Source organism: Dermochelys coriacea, chromosome 3 (genome assembly GCF_009764565.3).
Source record: "Dermochelys coriacea isolate rDerCor1 chromosome 3, rDerCor1.pri.v4, whole genome shotgun sequence".
In the NCBI taxonomy this organism is placed as follows: Eukaryota; Metazoa; Chordata; order Testudines; family Dermochelyidae; genus Dermochelys; species Dermochelys coriacea.
The window spans coordinates 158,235,405-158,255,375 of record NC_050070.1 but is presented as its reverse complement, the minus strand read 5'-3'; the positions used below and the strand labels follow the sequence as shown (position 1 = coordinate 158,255,375).

The window sequence follows — 19,971 nt, the reverse complement described above, 5'->3', positions numbered from 1 at the left end:
TATCAGTGCTTCTGGCTCTCCTTATCCAGTGTTGGGGGTGTATTGACCAATAGAAATGATCATCTGATAACAGAAGTATCTTTCATCTAGCAAAAAAGGCATAACAAGATCCAGGGGTTGGAAGCCAAAACCAGACAAATTCAGACTAGAGGTAAGATGCAGCTCTTTCACAGTGAGGATAATTAACCACTGGAACAATCTACCAAGGGAGATGGTAGATTCTCTGTCCCCTGAAGTCTTTAAATCAATCCTGGATGCCTTTCTAAAATATATTCTATAGCTCTAACAGAAGTGCCAGGCATTGTGCAGGAATCACTTGGGTGAGGCTGTTTGACCTGTGTTATGCAGGACATCAGACTAGATAATCACAGTGGTCCTTGTTGACCTCAAAATCGATGAGTCATCTGCCCAAAGTGACCAGTGGGCTTAAAAAACAAAATGCTGTGAATGAAGATGGCTGGAATGGAATTCGAGGGAAGGTGGGTTGTGTTTGTTGGAAGGGATAGGACTCAAAGGAACATTCGGTACTCTTAGAGAAGGGTGATATGGCTTAGGTTAAAACCAGAACTACACTGGGGTTAAAATGTGACTCAGAAATGTGTGGCTTGGGATAACAAAGCTCTTGAGAGCCTTTGTGAAGCAAGGGGGCTCTCAGAAGGTTTTTTCCTCTGAGTGAGTGTTCTTTCAGTAACAGAAGTCCCCAAGTGACAGAGTGCATGTATCCATGTGTGAATGCATGTGTGCGCCCACAGGTGGCTTTGGGAAGGCCATGAGACCGGTACAAACAAAAATCCTCACTCCCCTTTTGTGCAGAATAACTAAGTCAGGAACCAGTTGCTCTTTAAAACTCTGGGGCTCTGGCAAAGCCTGGGAGTCTTTGAAACCTCTGCCCCTCTCCCTCCTCATCTCATGGCCGGATCAGGAATGGGGCTGGAAAATTATGCAGAAGGCCCAGGAGGACACTTGTTTGTCTGAGCTCCCATATCTGTGGATTCAGGGCTGTTCTTCTGAGGTGGCCCTCAACCCTTCTTCTCTATCATTCCTGACTGTGGGTGATGCTTTCGCGAGCTGTTCTGCTATGTGCTCTTTGACAACCCTAAGGGGGAAGGGATCCACAGCAAGAGTCACGTCTATTTGAATTCTTCACCAGCAGCAGTGCTGAGTGCTGTGTCAGGCCAGAAGTAGACAGAATCCCTCCGTCTAGCATCAGGACTAGTCATTTGCATGCATCTGGCACATGACTGCAACCAATGAGGAGTCTCACCCAGCTGTGCGAGGAAGCGCTTTTCCCAACTGACAGCTGCTCTTGCACAGAAGGAAAGGCATTCCTAGTTGAGATGGACCCAAACAACATGAGAACACCCCCAAATCTGGGCAGGGCAGTGGGTTTCCAAATCTGGATATGACTCTAAACTTCTCAGCTAAGCCTTAACTCAGTTCTCCAATTGAATCAATGGATCTAAATCCCTCCAACTTTGGAAGGTGTGGATGAAATGCAGATTTCAATTTAGGGTGGGATTTTTGCCTCCTTGTTATTTCAGAAATTGATCTTAAGACAAAGCCATCCCTGAAAGTCTTTCCATTAACACCAACGGAACAGACCCCGAGACAGGGCAATGGCTGGAGGGGGTGTTTGTCTTGGTTAGCGCTCTCAGCAGCACACTGAGTGGTGGAGCCGTATGCATCTGAATGTGGACTAAGCCACCAAGCTTTCAAAAATGAGCCCAAGGAGCTCAGAAAATAAAAGTAAACTCCCACAAAATACACCGTGCACAAAAGTAACCAACAGCTGAGTGTTTTTTGGGCCCACTACAAATGTCTTAGGTTACCATAGCTTCTCCTGTAATACCCTCCCAACTGCAATATTCCCCTCCCTCCCTTGTTGTCCACCCCCCCCACCCCCCCATGTTCTTTTATATTTCCTATATAGTAGTGCAGTATTTCCCATCCAATTTGCTCAGGAAGAGTTAGAATTGAATCTGAAGCAATGGCAGTGATGGTTTAAGATAAACCCGGTGGCATTTTTACCACTTCTCTTTCCCCTGGCATTTCCAGCTAGGAAGGATTTTGTCATGACTACCTCCTTCTGTGAGTAGCTGCTCCAGAATCCTCTCTGGGCACTCCCTGTGTGCTTGGAGGGCAGTGTTTCAGAAGTGGCCATTAACAATGGCTGACACTTTCTCCTTCATAGGATAGTGGCATGATGATGCCTGCCCCGGCCCGTATCAGAAGCTAGAACAAGGCTGGCAAACCAAGGGGAGGACTGGAAGCCTTCAGAGCCCCCAGAAATGTAACAATCAGGATTTCACCCTCCTGAGGGAGTACTGCCTGAGGCGAGGCCTGCTGTTTGAAGATGACACCTTCCCAGCACATGTCAGTTCCATTGGTCCCAATCTGCTCTCAGCAGACAAGCTGAGCCACCTACAGTGGAAAAGACCAACGGTGAGTTCCTCCTGATGGCTTTCAATTGCAAAACTGATTTCCTGGGTGTAAAAAGACAGCAGCTTTAATTTTTCTCATGGTTGTTAGCTACATTCCTCTGTGGATGGCTGTGCCCAGCTATGCTGACTCGAGGGAAGCACTGGGAAGCATTGCATCTTATGGACAGATCAAGGCTCTCAGACCTGTGGGGGAGGGTGCCTGGTGTTACTTCCCCATTAGAGGGTGAGGGGGTGAAACATGTGCTTCTCCACTGGCCAGCGCATGGGGGCAATGAGCAGGCGAGCACAGGGACTGAGATCGCAGCCAGCCCTTGTGAAAGGGCACTAAGGGACGGTGTTCCTGGTATGTGTCCCCTCACGTTACACCTGTGTGGAGATCAGCCACAATCCTGCCCTTAGTTTGAACCACTTAATTACAAGTATTTGTCCCAAAGCCGCATGGGAAGGTGACCTGCCATCCTTTCAATTTATATCACAACCTCCTCTCGGCCCCGAAAACCTCCTTGCCTGTTTTTAATTTAGTAGACATCAATAGAAATCATTTAAGCTGAAGTTTTCATTTATTTAAGGTTTTTTTAAGTATATCGGATCAGATCCTCAGCTGATGCAAACTGATGTGGCTCCACTGACTTCCACTGAGCGACCCTTGATTACATCAGCTAAGATCTGGCCCGTTCTCTCATTTTTAAGGCACAGATTCAGATCATTGGTCAGCTTGCACCGTCATTCCCTAAAATCTTGAGGGAAAGCTTTGCAATCAGCCCTAGTTCTGCAAAGCCATGGGGCCAAATTCTGGTTACAACTCCACTGAAGTCATAGGGCTTCACCCTTTTCCTCTAACCTAGATATCTATGCACTCAGACTCTCTTCAAGCCTACTTCTGCTTCTCCTACAGATGGGTAAGGGAGTCACCAGGGTTGTAACAGGGTCTGACGCTGACAACACTTTTTAGGATTTGGTCCCGAGCATCACAGACTATAGAAATGGAAACAGCCTGTTATCCACTCCCATCCCCAAGCCAAATGCAGGATTGCCCTAGCACCCATTTTCTAGTGGTTTGTCCAGCCTGCTTTTTAAAAAGTCCCAAGCAGAGGGACCTTTACCACTTCCCCAGGCAGGATTAGTATACAACTGAACACATCTTTCTGTCACCCAGTAGAGCTGTACCTCTTGCAGCAAATTTGTCCCATGACTGTATTTCAGAGGTGGGCAAACTATGGCCCACGGGCCACAACCGGCCTGTGGGACCGTCCTGCCCAGCCCCTGAGCTCCTGGCCTGGGAGGCTTGTCCCCCCAGCCCCTCCCCTGCTGTTCCCCCTCCCATGTAGTTATGATGCTGCATGGGCAGCAGGGCTGCTAGTTCCTGCCGCTCTGAGCGGCATGGTAAGGGGGCGGTGGCGGCGCGCGCGTGCGGCTGTGAGGGGGTTTGGTAGGGGGTCCTAGGGGGCAGTCAGGGTTCAGGGAGCAGGGGCGGTTAGGGGTGGGGAGTCCTGGGGGCAGTCAGGGGACAGGGAGCAGGGGCGATTAGATGGGGTGGGGGTTCTGGGGTAGTCAGAGATCGGGGAATGGGGGGGCTGGATAGGGTGTGGGAGTCCCGGGGGGCCTGTCAGGGGGTGTGCATAGGGTTCAGGGCAGTTGGGGCACAGAGAGCAGGGGGGGTTGGATAGGGGGTAGGGTCCCGGGGGGCGGTTTGGGGTGGAGGTCCCAGGAGGGGGAAGTAAGGGGACAAGGAGTGGGGGGGTTCAATGGGTCAGGGGTTCTGACAGGGGCAGTCGGGGGGTGTGAAGTGGGAGAGGGCGAATAGGGGGACGGGGCCAGGCTGTTTGGGGAGGCACAGCCTTCCCTACCCAGCCCTCCATACAGTTTTGCATCCCGGTGTGGCCCTTGGGCCAAAAAGTTTGTCCACCCCTGCTGTATTTTCTCAACCACTTTTCTTAGCTCCCCCTGACATTTAAAGTCTGGTTAGAAATCTGACAGCAAAGAAAAGTAGCACCTTGGTCCTATTCTTCTCTCCTCATTCTGCATCTTCTGAGTCGCATAGTATCTGGTTATTTAAGTGACAGATCATTTTTACTGCTGTCAGTGTTCCAGATCCAATGTAGCCGCTGAGGAGCAAGCTGCCTTCTATTTTACCCTGTGCATCATCAAGAGAATTGCCAATTACATTCAGAGTCTGGGATCTTTATATCTGGTGCTAATGTGCAAAGCAGAAAGAAAACAGCTTGATTTTCAGACACCAGGCAGTGGTGACAGTTAGAGAAAACTTGTTTTGACTTGTAAAGTGAGCCAATTTGATATAGGAGTCCTTGAGGGGGAATAGATTGGGAGCACCATGATGTCATTTTTATTGTTGCTTTTCTTGATTGTGTAGTAGCTGCACTTGAACAGTAGCTGTGAAGATTAAGGGCTGTGTTTTCAGACCCAGCCTCTGGTTTTGTGCCCACAGAGAGGTGTGTGCTGTTATTTGTACCTTCAAAACTGTGTGTTCACATGTTCTGCATGTGCAATTTCAAGCACTGTTGTTATAGCTAGGGGTGATTAATATTGAATTAGGCAGGGATCCTGTGGGAAAAATAGTATGTGATTATCTCATTACAGACTCTCTCATAATTACAGCTGGACAAAAAAAATTGGATAAATATTTTATTCACCAAAAATGTTGTTTCAGATTAACCGAAATTATGAACCAATTCATGTTGAATTCGGCAAACAGTTTTGGCTGAAAAAATGCATTGAAAAAAGTTGGAATCTTCCATTTTAACATTTTGTTTAAATGATACATTTTGTTTGTTCATTTTTAGACAATGTTTCATTTTGAAATTTGCCTAAATGTAATTGAAAAGAAATGGGATCCCTCCCACAAAATCATTTCGGTAAAACAAAAGAATGTTGGTCAACACCAAATTAATGTTGGGGGAGGGTTCATTTTGGGGGAAAAAAGAAGTTATTTTAGGTTAATCCAAAACAATTTTTGTTTTGGTTCAGGCAACAAAATGAATGTTCAGTTATTTGCACAGCCCTAAGCATAATTCATATGCACAAAGAGGCTAAATCAAGATTGCACAGGCAACCTTAATTCTGGCATTTTCTGATTTCTGAGTGCTTGACTTTGCAATCTTAAAAACATTCTTTTACTGTAGAGCAGGGATCGGCAACCTTTGGCACATGGCCTGCTAGGGTAAGCCCCCTGGTGGGCGAGGCCGGTTTGTTTACCTGCTGCGTCCCCAGGTTCAGACAATTGCAGCTTCCACTGTCCGCGGTTCACCATCCCAGGCCAATGGGGGCTGCGGGAAGGGCAGCCAGCACATCCCTCGGGCCCCGCCTCCTCCTGTGCTAGGCGTTGTGCAAACACATTTAAAGACAATCCTTGCCCCGAAAGAGGAATCTAATGGTCAGATTCAGGGCTGGCCTTACCATGAGGCAAACTGAGGCAGCCGCCTCAGGTGCCAGACTTGGGGGGGGTGGGTGCCACTAGGACCCAGAGTGTAGAAAATTGTGTCTGCTGCTGGTGCATGTATTCTCTCTGCTCTAGATGCACAGAGATGGTGGAGTGCTGTGCTGGAGGAAGGAGGGCACAAGAGACATAACAGGCAGGCAGGAGAAAAGGTGAGAGGGAATAACAGAAAGCAGCAGGAGCTGCAGGGAGAGAGAGGAGGAGGAGCCTCTTATGTACCTCTCTGGCATCCCCAGGAGCTTGGACTGATTAACACCAGCTTCTCAGGGAGCTTCCTGTTTCCTGCTGCTTCCCTGAACCCACTTGAGGAGAACAGGCAGTCAACTGAAGTAGTAGGAGCCAGTTAGGCCCTTAAGACGCTGATATCTTCCCTCACTCAGGCCCTGCTACCTGCCTGCTTATTTGTCCCTTTCCACTGAGTGTTGAGAGCCACTATAGCTGGCACAGAACAGCCGTCCTGAGTGAGAGAAGAAAACGCCCCTCTGGGGCAGCATTCCGAAAAAGAAAGAGAGCAAAGGAAGCTTTTCTATCTAAGCAGGAAGGAGCTCTCCTGAGATACATAGACACAAATATTCACGGTGAGCCTTCAAAGTTTTGGCCCAAGCGTGGGGGCATGGGGGCGTCGTTTGAGCTCCCCGCCGCAGGTGCCAAAATGTTGTGGGCCGGCCCTGGTCAGATTAACTCAGGGTGAGTAGCACCTTACTCCACATGCAGTCCCAGGGTTCACGAAGAAAGGCACCAGGCAGCATTAGTTAGGACTTTGGAGTTTGGCCATACTGTGAGATAACCCTTCCACCCACTTGCTGGGTCTTATCTGGGTGGCTTAGGGTGGCAGGGAGAGATGTATGTGGTTATCAGTACTAGCTCTGTGGTGATTAGTAGGTTTCAGGTTAAAAGGATCATTTAAAATGGGTGACTCAGGTTTTCTCTGGTCACACCATACCAGCCTCCAGATGGTGCCTGTGGCCCTTTGGGAACAAAGACTCCAATGGGACTTCTCTCCCATAGCCTGCCTCCCTGTGCCAGAGGACCCTTGCAAGGGGGGAGGTAGGTCAAAGTGCGAACGAGTCATTCCTTGCCATGTAACACAGAGCAAACCCCCAGGCTGGAGGCTGACCTGGACAAAGACTGCTGAATGAGAACCGGGGTAGAGGTGCTGCATTTTGTGCATTGCAACACACCCAGGTCTCACTGATCCCTGGCTAATTGCTGCTACTATGCTGAGCACTCTGGGGGATGGGCCCAGCCCTGCTGCCTGAACCATGTAGCCTGTTGGTTTAAGTTACTGATGACTTGTTTCGCTCGTTGTGTATACAGGGCTTACCCACAGCGTTAGCTTTCCCACCCGCTTCCTAAATAAAGTGCCACCTTCGTTAAGAAACTTTGCCCGTTGATTTTTTATTAGTATTATTTTATTATCGGCATTCTGCACCGGGCACAGATATAATTTATTTCCTGGAATTTCCAGTTGGAGGCCTCAGCGGCTAGCTACATTCACACCCAGAGACCACTTCTACCACAGCCACAGTTCTAGTTCCTGTAAAATCAGATTGGGGCTACAAATAATGAAGCCAGCAATCTCTGTGTGTGTGTATATAAATCTCTCCTCTGTTTTTTCCACCAAATGCATCCGATGAAGTGAGCTGTAGCTCACGAAAGCTTATGCTCTAATAAATTTGTTAGTCTCTAAGGTGCCACAAGTACTCCTTTTCTTTTTGCGAATACAGACTAACACGGCTGCTACTCTGAAACCAGCAATATTAATGTTCACAATCCCTACGACCATCTAGCAGCGTGCCTCTAGCTTTTGGGGGGCATTTATCCAGGCTCAAAATCAGACTGGTTTGAAGCCACCTTAAAAATGTGGCCCTAATACTGCTGCACGATAACTCAAAGAAATAAAATACCCACCAGGTCCTCCCCACTGCCATACACAAAAGAAGAATTCAGGAATTCTGAGTCTAATTTGAGATGCCCCACGCTCCTGGGAAATAAACAGTGACAAGGACTGCAGCTGTTGTGTGCTACCTGTCGTTCAGTCACTCTACAGGGCTGTATTCTGGTGTGAGCAGAGGCTGCTGGACTGTTCCAAGCTTGGATATTTTTTTGGAGGGTCACAAGGGTGTGGAGCCTTAAGATCCTACTCAGTATTTTCATGTGCCTGAAAAAACAGCTTGATGATGTGGAAACAGCATTTCCACCCTGTGATTCTTTCACACAAAAGGCATCTTTGCCTATTCAAGCTGATTGAATCAGACTGAGATTTCAGGTTTCAGAGTAGCAGCCGTGTTAGTCTGTATTTGCAAAAAGAAAAGGAGTACTTGTGGCACCTTAGAGACTAAAATAACTGAGATTTCAGACTCAGTTGATCTCTGGACTGAAGAAGACACATGATGGACTTGTCTACGCTCAAAATTTTTGCCAGAATAGCTATACTGGCAAAACTCTCCTAGTATAGATGCGGTTATACTGGTATAAGTGTTTTGTGAGTATAGCTTATTCCTCTAGCCTCGGCTGTCTGTTAATAAAGAAAAATGGGGTACAGCCAAAAAAATCACATTGGAGATTCTAGATTTGGAACAAAACAAAAGTGTTCATGTATTAAATACCTCTGAATTAGTGGGTTGCATATCTCACTGACCTCTCTGCTTACTAAATAGGAGTGTAATCTATGTAGTGAACTCCCACAGCTAACACAAGTACAGGATTTAAGGCAGCTTCAGCACTTAGAAGAGATGTTCTGACACAAGCTTACATGTGTGGTTGATGTGTTGTCATTAGACTTTGATTAATAACAACACTATATTTACTCGCTCTGTTTGCTGTTTTCAACCTTTTTGGACCTTGAACTGAGCAATCCGAACAACCAGGTAAATATCTATGTGGAGGAGGGGAGTGAGCGGAGTCTTATTTTGTATCTGTGGTTATTTGGCAGTAATTCTTTCTACAACATACCCTCTCTCTGGTACTTACTTTAATATCTGAGCACCTCCCAATCTTTGTCCTGTGAGATAGGGAAGTACTATTATTCCCCTTTTGCCGTTCTTTTCTGGGAAACTGACTCACTCTCGATCTGAATATTAAGTGACTTGCCTGAGTCTACACAGAGCCTGCAATGAGCAAGGTCTCCCAAGTCCCAGGCTAGCATGCGAACTACCAAACAATTCTTCCCCAGCCAAGTGGCTGCTCTCTAGGCTTATTCCAAGATAGCGATTAGTAGTAGTAATTATATATTGCAACATTGGTGTGCATGGCACTTTATAAACATAGTGATAGACAAGGATCCTGTCCCAAGGAGTTTACGATCTCAGAGCCATTTACAATGATCTAAATCCAGAGTAACTCTATTAAAGAACTCTGGATTAACATCTTTGTAACTAAGAGGAGAATTTTGGCCTTCCCATCAATACAATGACTCCAAAGGACTTTGGCTCAAGCCCTTGACCCAGCAGCGCAATGAAGAACAACAACAGAGGTTCATAGAACCATAGAAGATTAGGGATGGAAGAGACCTCAGGAAGTCATCTAGTCAGATCCCTTGCTCAAAGCAGGACCAACCCCAAATAAATCATCCCAGCCAGGGCATTGTCAAACTGGGCCTTAAAAACCTCTAAGAGATTCCACCACCCCGCTAGGTAACCCATTCCAGTGCTTCACCACCCTCCTAGTGAAATAGTTTTTCCGAATGTCCAACCTAGACCTCCCCCACTACAATTTGAGACCATTGGTCCTTGTTCTGTCATCTGCCACCATTGAGAACAGCCGAGCTCCATCCTCTTTGGAACCCCCCTTCAGGTAGTTGAAGGCTGCTATCATATCCCCCCTCACTCTTCTCTGCTGCAGACTAAACAAGACCAGTTCCCTGAGCCTCTTCTCATAAATCATGTGCCCCAGCCCCCTAATAATTTTCATTGCCCTCCGCTGGACTCTCTCCAATTTGTCCAAATCCTTTCTGTAGTGGGGGGTCCCAAAACTGGATGCAATACTCCAGATGTGGCCTCACCAGTGTTGAATAGAGGGGAATAATCACTTCCCTCGATCTGCTGGCAATGCTCCTACTAAAGCAGCCCAATATGCCATTAGCCTTCTTGACAACAAGGACACAGTGTTGACTCATATCCAGCTTCTCATTCACTATAATCCCCAGGTCCTTTTCTGCAGAACTGCCACTTAGCCAGTTGGTCCCCAGCCTGTAGCAGTGCATGGGATTCTTCCGTCCTAAGTACAGATTGATGGGAAGTTGAGTTGGAAATAGAAGGGAAAGATGTAACAGTAAACAAAGGAAAGGGCATACTGGTCTTAGGGAGTCTAAAGTGTTCTGGAAGAGTTGAGGAATGACCCTTTTCACAACTCTTCCACAGCATCCTTTGGATGTATTTGCATAGGAGATAGATCTGTGTTCCTCTCTTTGCACCGCTGGTGATCATTTGCATGGTGTTTGCCTCTGGAGTTATTTTCTTGTTCCCATCTGGCTTAGCATCATAATAATGTAGCTACAGCTGCACGTGAGAAGATGGAAGGAGATACCCAGTTTAGCCTATAAAATTCAGATAGGAGGAGCTGCTGCTCTGCAGACCCTGAATTTATCTGGACTGAGGACTTTGGGAGTCAATATAAAACTCAGGTTGAGTGCAAAGATAAGGAGCGGAGGGTAAACACTACTAGTGCAAGTACCACAAGAAGTATCAATGGAGTTACTGTTGAGTGGATCCAAACCTCCCTACATCCCTATTTCACCAGTCAACCAACCACTCATCCTAGTTACATACACTCATCATCACTGTATTTAAAAATATCTATGTAGCTTCAGCATTTATTGTGCTGATGGATTGTGACGTCTGTGTGGTTTGCTTGGAAATGATTGTGTGCCTTGCCATATTTTGCAATCATCCCCCTTAAGCCATATTGATTAGCAAATTGCAATTGCTTGAGCTCCTTTGTTGTTCTTCTGTTGGGTACACTGCCCAGCATCCAACAACTTATCTTTGTGACATTTATGGCCCGATTGTCAAAGAACCTCAGCAAGCAATGTGCACCTGAACTGCTGAGCTCTCCTGGAATATCTGCTTCCTTAATTTGAGGCTTGATCCTGCCCCAGTCCAGTCAATGACAGTTTTGCCATTGACTTGGATGAGAGCTGGATCAAACCCTAAATAGGTACTGAGCCATTTTGAAAGCCTGGGCCCTTAGTCCTCCATACAATATATCAGCCAAGACTGCAGCGGTCGCTCCTCATTTCACCCACTGCCAACGTGAGCTTTTCGTTGCTGCTACTATTTGCCTCCTATTCTTCTTGTGCTCCGTTCCAAATGTTTCCAGCATCCACCCTAGGACAAGACAGTGTTGTGAAAAATGCAACCAGCTTTCCAGTCCCTCTCTCCAAAGCTTTCTGATACTATCAGTTTCACTTTAGCCCCCAAGAAAGTTCCACTCTGGCTTTACTCAGAATTGCTAGCTCGGTCATCACAACCTCACTCTCAGGTTTTGACCTCTGGGGACACAGTTCCGAGCTGAAAGAGGCTGCTATTATTCCAAAGGGAAGCATCAGTTTCCTCTCCGAGGTCCATTATGAGCACCTGCTTTGCTGCTGTTGATAGACTCTCACTAACCTGAGCTTGCAAAGCTAATGCATCAGAGGCCTCTCTACTTCTCTATTCAGTTTTCCCTTTCTCCTACATATAGCTTTTCTAAAACACCTATGAGAATAGCACAAAATCCGTACCCCACCCATCTATGGTACTTATAAGCCCTTTATTAACATATTGTTTGAGAGCCTCACAATCTTTCATGCATTTATTTTCCTGACTCCCTCTGGGGAGTGCTGATTCCTCACTTTACAGATGGGGTACTCGGGCACAAAGAGACTACGTGATTTGAACAAGGAGACATGGGAAGTCTGTGGCAGAACAGAGAATTGAATCCAGGTTTCTGAGTCCCTGGGTAGTACCCTAACCACTAGACCATCCTCCCTCTCCTACACCATGCACTGGTAGGTGTAACATCATAACTGTGAAGGGAGATGAGGACATATACTGTAACTTAAGCACCCTGGAAGAAGTGATCCCTTCTGTTTATGCAATATTCTCAGTTAGATTCCTGGAGGGTATGTCAAATTGGAGTTAAAGCTGAATCAGTGTTGGGTGGGTTTTATTTTTAGAGGGTTTTTTTTGCTTTTATTTATTTTGAGTGACATTTACTCACCCATCTACAAACATGACTGAGGCATGTAGGTTGGGCTGTTTTCATACAGTGTCTTTGTTTGGATAGAGAATTACTGGTTGTCTCTGAGCGAGAAGCATCCCTAATAAATCAGCTGAATTCTCACTTGAGAACCAAGTATTCTGACATCTCAGTGGGCTGCACTGAAATCTGCAGCTAAATCCAATGGGTCAGTTTCAGAGTGAATCTCCATAACGGTGCTCATATCATCTCTAGTCTTCTCGTGGGCTTTCTGGCTCCAGTGTTAGTGTAAGCTCTGCTACTGTACTCTCCAACAAAACTCAGTCCATTTCATTGGAACCAAAGAAAAGGCTTTCCAGCAGTTTCATATCCATATCTATACCTGTTTATTTCACTTGCTTCTATGTGGTATACAGGCAATGATCTGTAACAGATCCAAAGATGCCTAGACTCCACAATTAGGATTATGCTGCCACGCCACGGCCCCTCATGGCAAAAATGGGGAAGGGGGAAACAATACAATGGTTATAACTTATGGTTATTTTTAATTATGGTTCTTGGTCTCCCAGTAGAGCACTGGTGCCCCATTGTGCTAGGCGCTATGCAAACACGTACTCGGAGAGACAGTCCGTAAACAGCTTACAATGCAGACAGACAAAGAGCGGGAGGGGAGATGGGGAGAGAGAAAGAAATGAGATTTGCCCAACGTCATACAGCAAGCTAATAGCAGAGCTGGGAATAGAGCCCAGGTCTTGTGACGCCCAGCCAGAGGACTAATGCACATGCTCTTGAATGGGAGGAGGGCGCCCGCAGTGTTCCGTGACTCTGCAGAGAGTCTCGCTATTAGGAGAGCCTGGGGGATTATCCACAAGAGCTTGAATCACCAGTACTGGTGTCATGCACCATTCATTGCTTGGGAAGAGCTGCTTTGTACCATCTCCCCGAAGGGGAACTTTTGATGGGCTACTGGATGCTTTCAGTCACAATGAAAGGAAGCTGCCGCGTCTCCCAGAGTTCAACTCACCCAGCCACATGAGTCACATCGGCTGCTAGTCTCCGGTTTGTGCAGAGGGTTGTCAAATCGAGTGGGTGGGTGGGAGCACCTGCCACTGCTTAAGGAAGAGCTGCTAAACTATTCTTCTTACCCCTGCTGTCAAATATTTTACACCTCTTGTGTCTTGTGTCAAACAGACAGTCTGTTTTGAAATGGTGTTTAATCCTAAATGCAGAGACAAATGAACATGCCTAAGCAAACAACAAGTCACAAGAGATATAAAATATTTGACTCAGCCAGCAGATATTACAAGGGTCACTCGTACAGAAGACCCAGAGAGATATTTAAATGAGCATTTTCCTACCATAAATACTAACTCCCATGCAAATATCTCTTTAATCCCAAAGTATTTTTACAGACAGAGGGAGTGATACAGCATTGCCATTCATTGCTGTCCATGGTTTGTTCCTCCAGTAAGCCCAGCCTGCTCATGTCCCTGCATACGATATCCCACCATCTAATCAATGGTCAGCCTCATGGTCGGACTGACTTCAGTTGTGTTTGCATTATTTTCCTGGGCATCCTGTCATCTGCCTGTCTTCTGCAGGGCCCCACTATCATAATCTTTTTTATTGTAGCCAATTCTGTACCCTGATTTCACATCCAACTCGCCTTATAACTTTGTCTTAAAATCATTCCCCTTTTTACCTTCAGTAGTTCAAAAATGCCCTCTCATCTCTACAGCCTCCAGCTGTCTGATGTCTCTTTCATTTAATGCAGCTAGTTCCAATTCATAGAGTAATACTGTTAGTACACTGGGTTTGATAAATTTTCACTTTGGTACCAAATGGAATGTTTTTATCCGTCCATGATTTTGTCAGTTTCTGTGCAGCCCTCGTAGTTAAGGGACATCTCCTCTTAACCTCATCCTTGATGGACCGTCCCCACTGATTGAGCTTCCTAGGTACACATAAGATTTTACTTGTTCTACGACTTCACCATTGCTTCATTTCAACACTTTATGGATTGTCCCTTTTTCAACTTGTAACCACTTTGCCTTCTTAGCATTTACTGTCAGTGCAAGTCGACTGCATTTCAGTCTTCCAAGGTAGCAAAGAGTATCCTCATTAATTCAAATGTGGCTGACAGTTGTACGACGTTATCTGCATAAGCTAAGACTCTTAACTCTAGCTTATCCAGTGTCATGCCCTGCAATTTGTCTAACATTCTTAATGTCTAGTTTAAAAACATGATGAAAAGCAACCGTGATTCCATGCCCCCTTGTCTTGCACTAAGCTTTGATTTTGGACTTGTACAACATTTTTAAAAAATTAGGCATGCAGGGTTGAATTCAGAGGCTTTTGCTCTTTAATCATCCAGGCAGAACTCGTATTGAATTCAGGGAAGCTTCTGTCTGAGTAAGGCTTGAGTGAAAAACCAACAGTAAGGACTTTGGAATTTGGTCCACAGAAAATAAGCCCTGCGTCCATAGTTTCATTAACAGAAATGATGCAAAACAGCCCAGCCAGATCTAAATTAGAGATATGTGAATCACAAAAGGCTCAGAGGTTTAGTCTGGAAAAGCATACAGAAATCTGGATGCCTGGCCAAAATCTAGATGCCTAGCCAATGATCTGAGCTTTCTGAGGTCCTCTCTACAGAAAGACACACCCAGGCCCAAGTCCCTTTTCCCTTGCACTGATCCCAAGTCCCCCTATCTTTTGATTACTAGATTGAAAGATGGAAAGTTCTCCTCCTCCAAAGGATGGACACCCACTCCCCAACTCAAGGAAACAGCATGGTTTGTTGGAGCTGCTCAGTGCCCAGATGTCATGGTGATGAAGGCGTTAAAGAACCTCGCAGACTCTAAGGCCAGAAGGGACCATCATGATCATCTAGTCTGACCTCCTGCACATCGCAGGCCACAGAACCTCACCCACCCACTCCTGTAATAGACTCCTAACCACTGCCTGAGTTACTGGAGTCCTCAAATCATGATTTAAATAGAAAGTCTTCCCCCACTTCCAGTGGAAGGCAGAATGGCTGTGGATGTCAGGCCAGGGAGACCATAATTCTTCCTCCCTTGTGAGAGGCAGCATGGTTTAGGGAAGGAAAGCCTGAGTCTCTCATTTCCGTCTGCATGTGGAGAGCTCCAACGTCCTTTTCTCACTCTCCAGGGGGCACTGTGGTTTCAGAGAGCTGATTTCTGGCCAGGAGGCTTGGAGGATGATAATAAAAATAACAATACTTAGCATTTATATAGTGCTTTCTCTTTGCAAAGTACTATACTAGCACTACATCATTCATCTGGACTATACCTCTGAGAAGCATCTGAACTTTTGGATGCCTGTGTGAAAAAATCTCCACGGCTTTTGCAGTTCTCCCATCACTGCTTTTAAACAGTCATGAATTTCAAATACATAAAACACCACTACTAACTATGGATCTAGAGGAATCATAGAATATCAGGGTTGGAAGAGGCCTCAGAAGGTCATCTAGTCCAACCCGCTGCTCACATTATGTAGCACATAATGACCTCATAAGGGATCATAAGAGAGAGGACGTAAGAGAGGCTCTATAGCTGTGAAAGGATGCACTGCTGGTAAGTGTTGGATACTCACATTGGACTTTGCTTTCCCTTTTTTTCAGATGATCGAGAAAAATCCCCATTTAATCGTGGACGGTGTTATCAGATTTGATATTGTTCAAGGAGAAATAGGTAAGATCAAAGTTCTGTTTCAGGGGGTAGCCAGCCTGAGCTGTAAACTGGAGTCCTTTCCTTTGCTGCTGTCTGAGAGCTTGGTGTGGTTTAGTGCACACACCCACAAATCCACAGAGAATCCATCCCAGATATTAAATACCACTGTCTTTTACAGTGCCTTTGGGCCAAGGCACTTTGATGTCTCACTGACTCCTATCATCCTGCAGAACTATGGGTGCAGAAGTAGACCCAGACCAGATAGAAAATGAAGTTCTATGGGTCAAATTCAACCATTATGTAAAATGGGTACAACTCCCATTGTGTGCCCTCTTTTATCAGAGTTGGATTTGGTCTCGTGACCCTGAAGTCCTTTTCTGGTGACTCTCAGCTTTTCTTTTCCACGCTCTTCTCTTATTGTCACGACTGGCCAGCTTTTCTGATCCAGGTACCTGTCTCTGTCCTGCTGTAGCTCCATCCCTTCCCAGCCACCCCCAATCAAGTTTCCTTTTTGAAAGTAACAAGAGTCTTCCTCTTGAAGAAATTGCACTGTCATCAAATGGCTCATCCTGGCTCAGGGCCTGGCAGTTGCCTGCACCACTTCCTATCCTGTAGAACGAGGATACCCATAAAGGGAAGGAGCTTCTGTATGATGCCTAAGTGCCTCCACACAGGGCCTTTGGCTCCCTCTTCCTTCGTGGCAGTCAGATACAATAGAGATGGGTGCAATATAGAAACCGACCTGAATGGGTGGATGAAGGCCCTGAGGCCAAGTGTGTCTGAGTCTCAACAGTCTGCCCACATTTTTATTTTATCCAAACTGGTTCTCCCAGTCCTTCTGCAGTAACCCTGTTTCCTAAAGAAAAGTGTTAGAAAGATATAGACCATGGCAAGGCAGAAGGAGATCATGAGGCAATACGTGTAATTGCATCTGGTTTGTTACTTGTCTCCCTGAAGGTGATTGCTGGGTTCTGGCTGCCCTAGGATCTTTGACATTACAGAGGCAATTTCTGGAAAATGTTATGCCAAAGGACCAAGGATTCAAAGAGAATTATGGGGCGATTTTTCATTTCCAGGTATGTATTATGTGCTGTTGTGATTTTGCTCCACCTTGTTTGGGTGGAGAGTTTGGATGATCCCTGCTAGAAAAAGCATATGCCAAGTAAATACACCCGCCAAGTCTGCTTTCCTGCCATTGCTGAGTCTTATGCTTGTGTGGCTATATGTTGTGCCAGCTGCTTTGGACAAAGTACCCTGTGTAGTGTTGTTCAGGACCATGGTCCAATATTCTGAGCACTGGATATGTAATGAACTGTGGCTGCACATACTTGCAGATACTACAGGCTAAAGACTGTAGATTTTAAACTAAAGATTTAAAGTTCCCTGGTTCTCTTACACACTTTTCTTTCTGAGAGGCAGTGTGGTCCAGTGGATAGGACATTGGTATGGGACTTAGAAGTTCTGGGTGGATCATAGGAACAAATCCATTTCCCTTTTTCTTTTCTTTTTTTCCCAGGTTGCGAGGCTACTGTCAGTATTTGCACTGGGGTTACATTTCCGATGTGCTAGTAGACTTGACAGGTGGAGTCCAAGTGCAGTTTCTTTTACAGAAACCTCCTTCTGATCTGCAGGAGATAGCAAAAGCAGCTGCCAAATCACAATGCCTGATGGGATGTACCACACCAGGAGGGGTAAGCAGGAGGGACAGGTCTTCTTTCCTTTACCATATTTATATTACTTATTTTTTTGAGGAAACCAGGAATCCATATCTACTGCTGTACAATAGATACTCGCTGAGGGGGCTTGTAGTGTCCCTAATGATAGAAAAGAAATAAAACTTAGCTGTATTGAATATAAAGAGGTTGGTTTTTGTTTTTTTTTATTGGGGTTGCTGGCCAGAAGTTTCCCTAACTCTCAGACTGACTATGCTACCCAGCATCACCAAAGAGTCTCTCACTAAATCCTGGCCTGGACTCAACTATTGTGGAAGGGATGACCACTTGACAGGGCTAATCAGCAACGATGCCAAAAATCAAGGACTGAGCTACTTGGATAGAAAGCGGATGACAAAGCCCAAAGGAAGTTTTCTGATTCAAGCAAAGGTGCTTGGTTCCATAACTGTTTTTTGATAGCTCCTGATCGGAGCCTCAGATGTAATGGGCCTAGTGAGCTGGAATGGAACTGTACTCCCTGGCACCAGTATGGAAACTGGCCTTATGACTTCAGGACCAGAATTTGAGATGATCAATTTCTAGGGCAGGAAGACCAAAAGGAGGTCTTTGGAGAAGACACCCACTATGTCTGCTGCTGCCAGCTATTGGGTATTGGCTGCTAGTTCAGTTGGTAGAATTACAGGTTTGTATTTGAATAAGGCAGGCTCCTTGTAGGTTGACAACACACTTCTGAGATACAGGGGAAGATATAACGCTGCTTTGTGGGACGCTGCTGGGTTGATAGGGGCCATCATAAAAGCACTCATGTTGTCCGCTGGTGTGCTGCAAAGAGACTTCCATGGATTTATATAGGCTGTGCAGTGCACTGGCAAAATGTGTGTCATGCCACCTCTAGTGTTTGGTTCACTAAATGATAGCTGCCAACTACTGTTACCCACTAACTGAATTACCCCTTTAGTTCAAGTGCTAGTGTAACCCACACACCTTCTGGTTGTGGTGTTCTGTCCTATCTAGTGGGAGGGAGAGAGAGATGAGTTTGCTCTATAGCCTTAGCTAACAGCCAGCTGGCTTTTAGCTTATGCAGTAGAGGCTCATGCTCTAAGCTCCAGAGGTTCAATCCTGCCCACAGGCAACTGGGGTCTGTTGGCGTTACAAGTAGGGGCTTGTCCAGGATTTCAACTGGGAAGACTCTGAAGCTCGGGATGCACTTCCTCAGCTAGGGGAAGTATGTCACCCACACACCTTCTGTCTGTGGTGTTCGGTCCCATCTAGTAGCACCGAGACCACTTAAAAAGAGAGAGAAGAAGTACTTGTGGCACCTTAGAGACTAACAAATTTACTTGAGCATAAGCTTTCATGAGTAGCTCACGAAAGCTTATGCTCAAATAAATTTGTTAGTCTCTAAGGTGCCACAAGTACTCCTTTTTCTTTTTGCGGATACAGACTAACATGGCTGCTACTCTGAAACCTAAAAAGAGAGAGAGATTATTGAATTTGCTCTACAGCCTTAGCTAACAGCCAGTTGGCTTTTGGCTTATGCGGTAGAGGCTCATGCACTAAGCTCCAGAGGCCCCAGATTCAATCCTGCCCACTGATTACCGGGGTCTGTCAGTGTTACACTAGAGACTGGTGCTTAGGTCAGTTCCTACCAATGACTCACCCCAGGTGTTGTCACAACTGCACCTGCTGTGGAAGCTACTCCAACAATGGATCCTTATGGGCTTTTCGTAGATTCATAGATACAAAGGTCAGAAGGGACCATTATGATCATCTAGTCTGACCTCCTGCACAACGCAGGCCACAGAATCTCACCCACCCACTCCTGCGAAAAACCTCACCTATGCCTGAGCTATTGAAGTCCTCAAATCATGGTTTAAAGACTTCATGGAGCAGAGAATCCTCCAGCAAGTGATCCATGCCCCATGCTACAGAGGAAGACGAAAAACCTCCAGGGCCTCTTCCAATCTGCCTTGGAGGAAAATTCCTTCCTGACCCCAAATATTCTGATCAGCTAAACCCTGAGCATATGGGCAAGATTCACCAGCCAGATACTACAGAAAATTCTTTCCTGGGTAACTCAGATCCCACCCATCTAATATCCCATCACAAGCCATTAGGCCTATTTACCATGAATATTTAAAGATCAATTAATTAACAGATGTGTGATGCCTTTGTAGCTCCATTAACTTGCTTGGATTTGCATAGGTCCACCAGGGGAAACAAACACCAGGCACTTACATCAGCAGCTCAGCTGTAGTGTTTAAGTGAAGTCAGCTCCGTTTTTTCTCTTTTCTCAAACTAACCAAATAGCAGTTTGGAGGGCAAACAAACGTTTGTTTGCAAGTCTTTCAGGGAGCTCATGGCTGTGCTTTCTTTCCTCAGCAATCAGTTGGTAAAGTGGAGTTGAAGAACGGACTCATAAAAGGCCATGCCTAAACTGTGACTGGGGCTACAAAAGTAAGAACTGAGACCTTTTCCCTACTTATCATTCTTTCTGTAGTATTCCATGGCTGTCTCTTGATTAGCATACT

The 19,971-nt window shown here is 45.9% G+C and overlaps 1 protein-coding gene across 1 annotated transcript in view; it reads left to right on the top strand.

The window, feature by feature from the left end:
- Positions 1 to 2,200: 2,200 nt before the first annotated feature.
- CAPN13 (calpain 13) overlaps positions 2,201 to 19,971 on the top strand; it is a 47,833-nt gene continuing 30,062 nt past the window's right edge. The window contains 6 exon segments of the mRNA XM_043511651.1: positions 2,201 to 2,219; positions 2,222 to 2,442; positions 15,719 to 15,788; positions 16,725 to 16,929; positions 17,284 to 17,458; positions 19,823 to 19,897. Of these exon segments, the coding sequence (XP_043367586.1) occupies positions 2,201 to 2,219; positions 2,222 to 2,442; positions 15,719 to 15,788; positions 16,725 to 16,929; positions 17,284 to 17,458; positions 19,823 to 19,897 (765 nt within the window).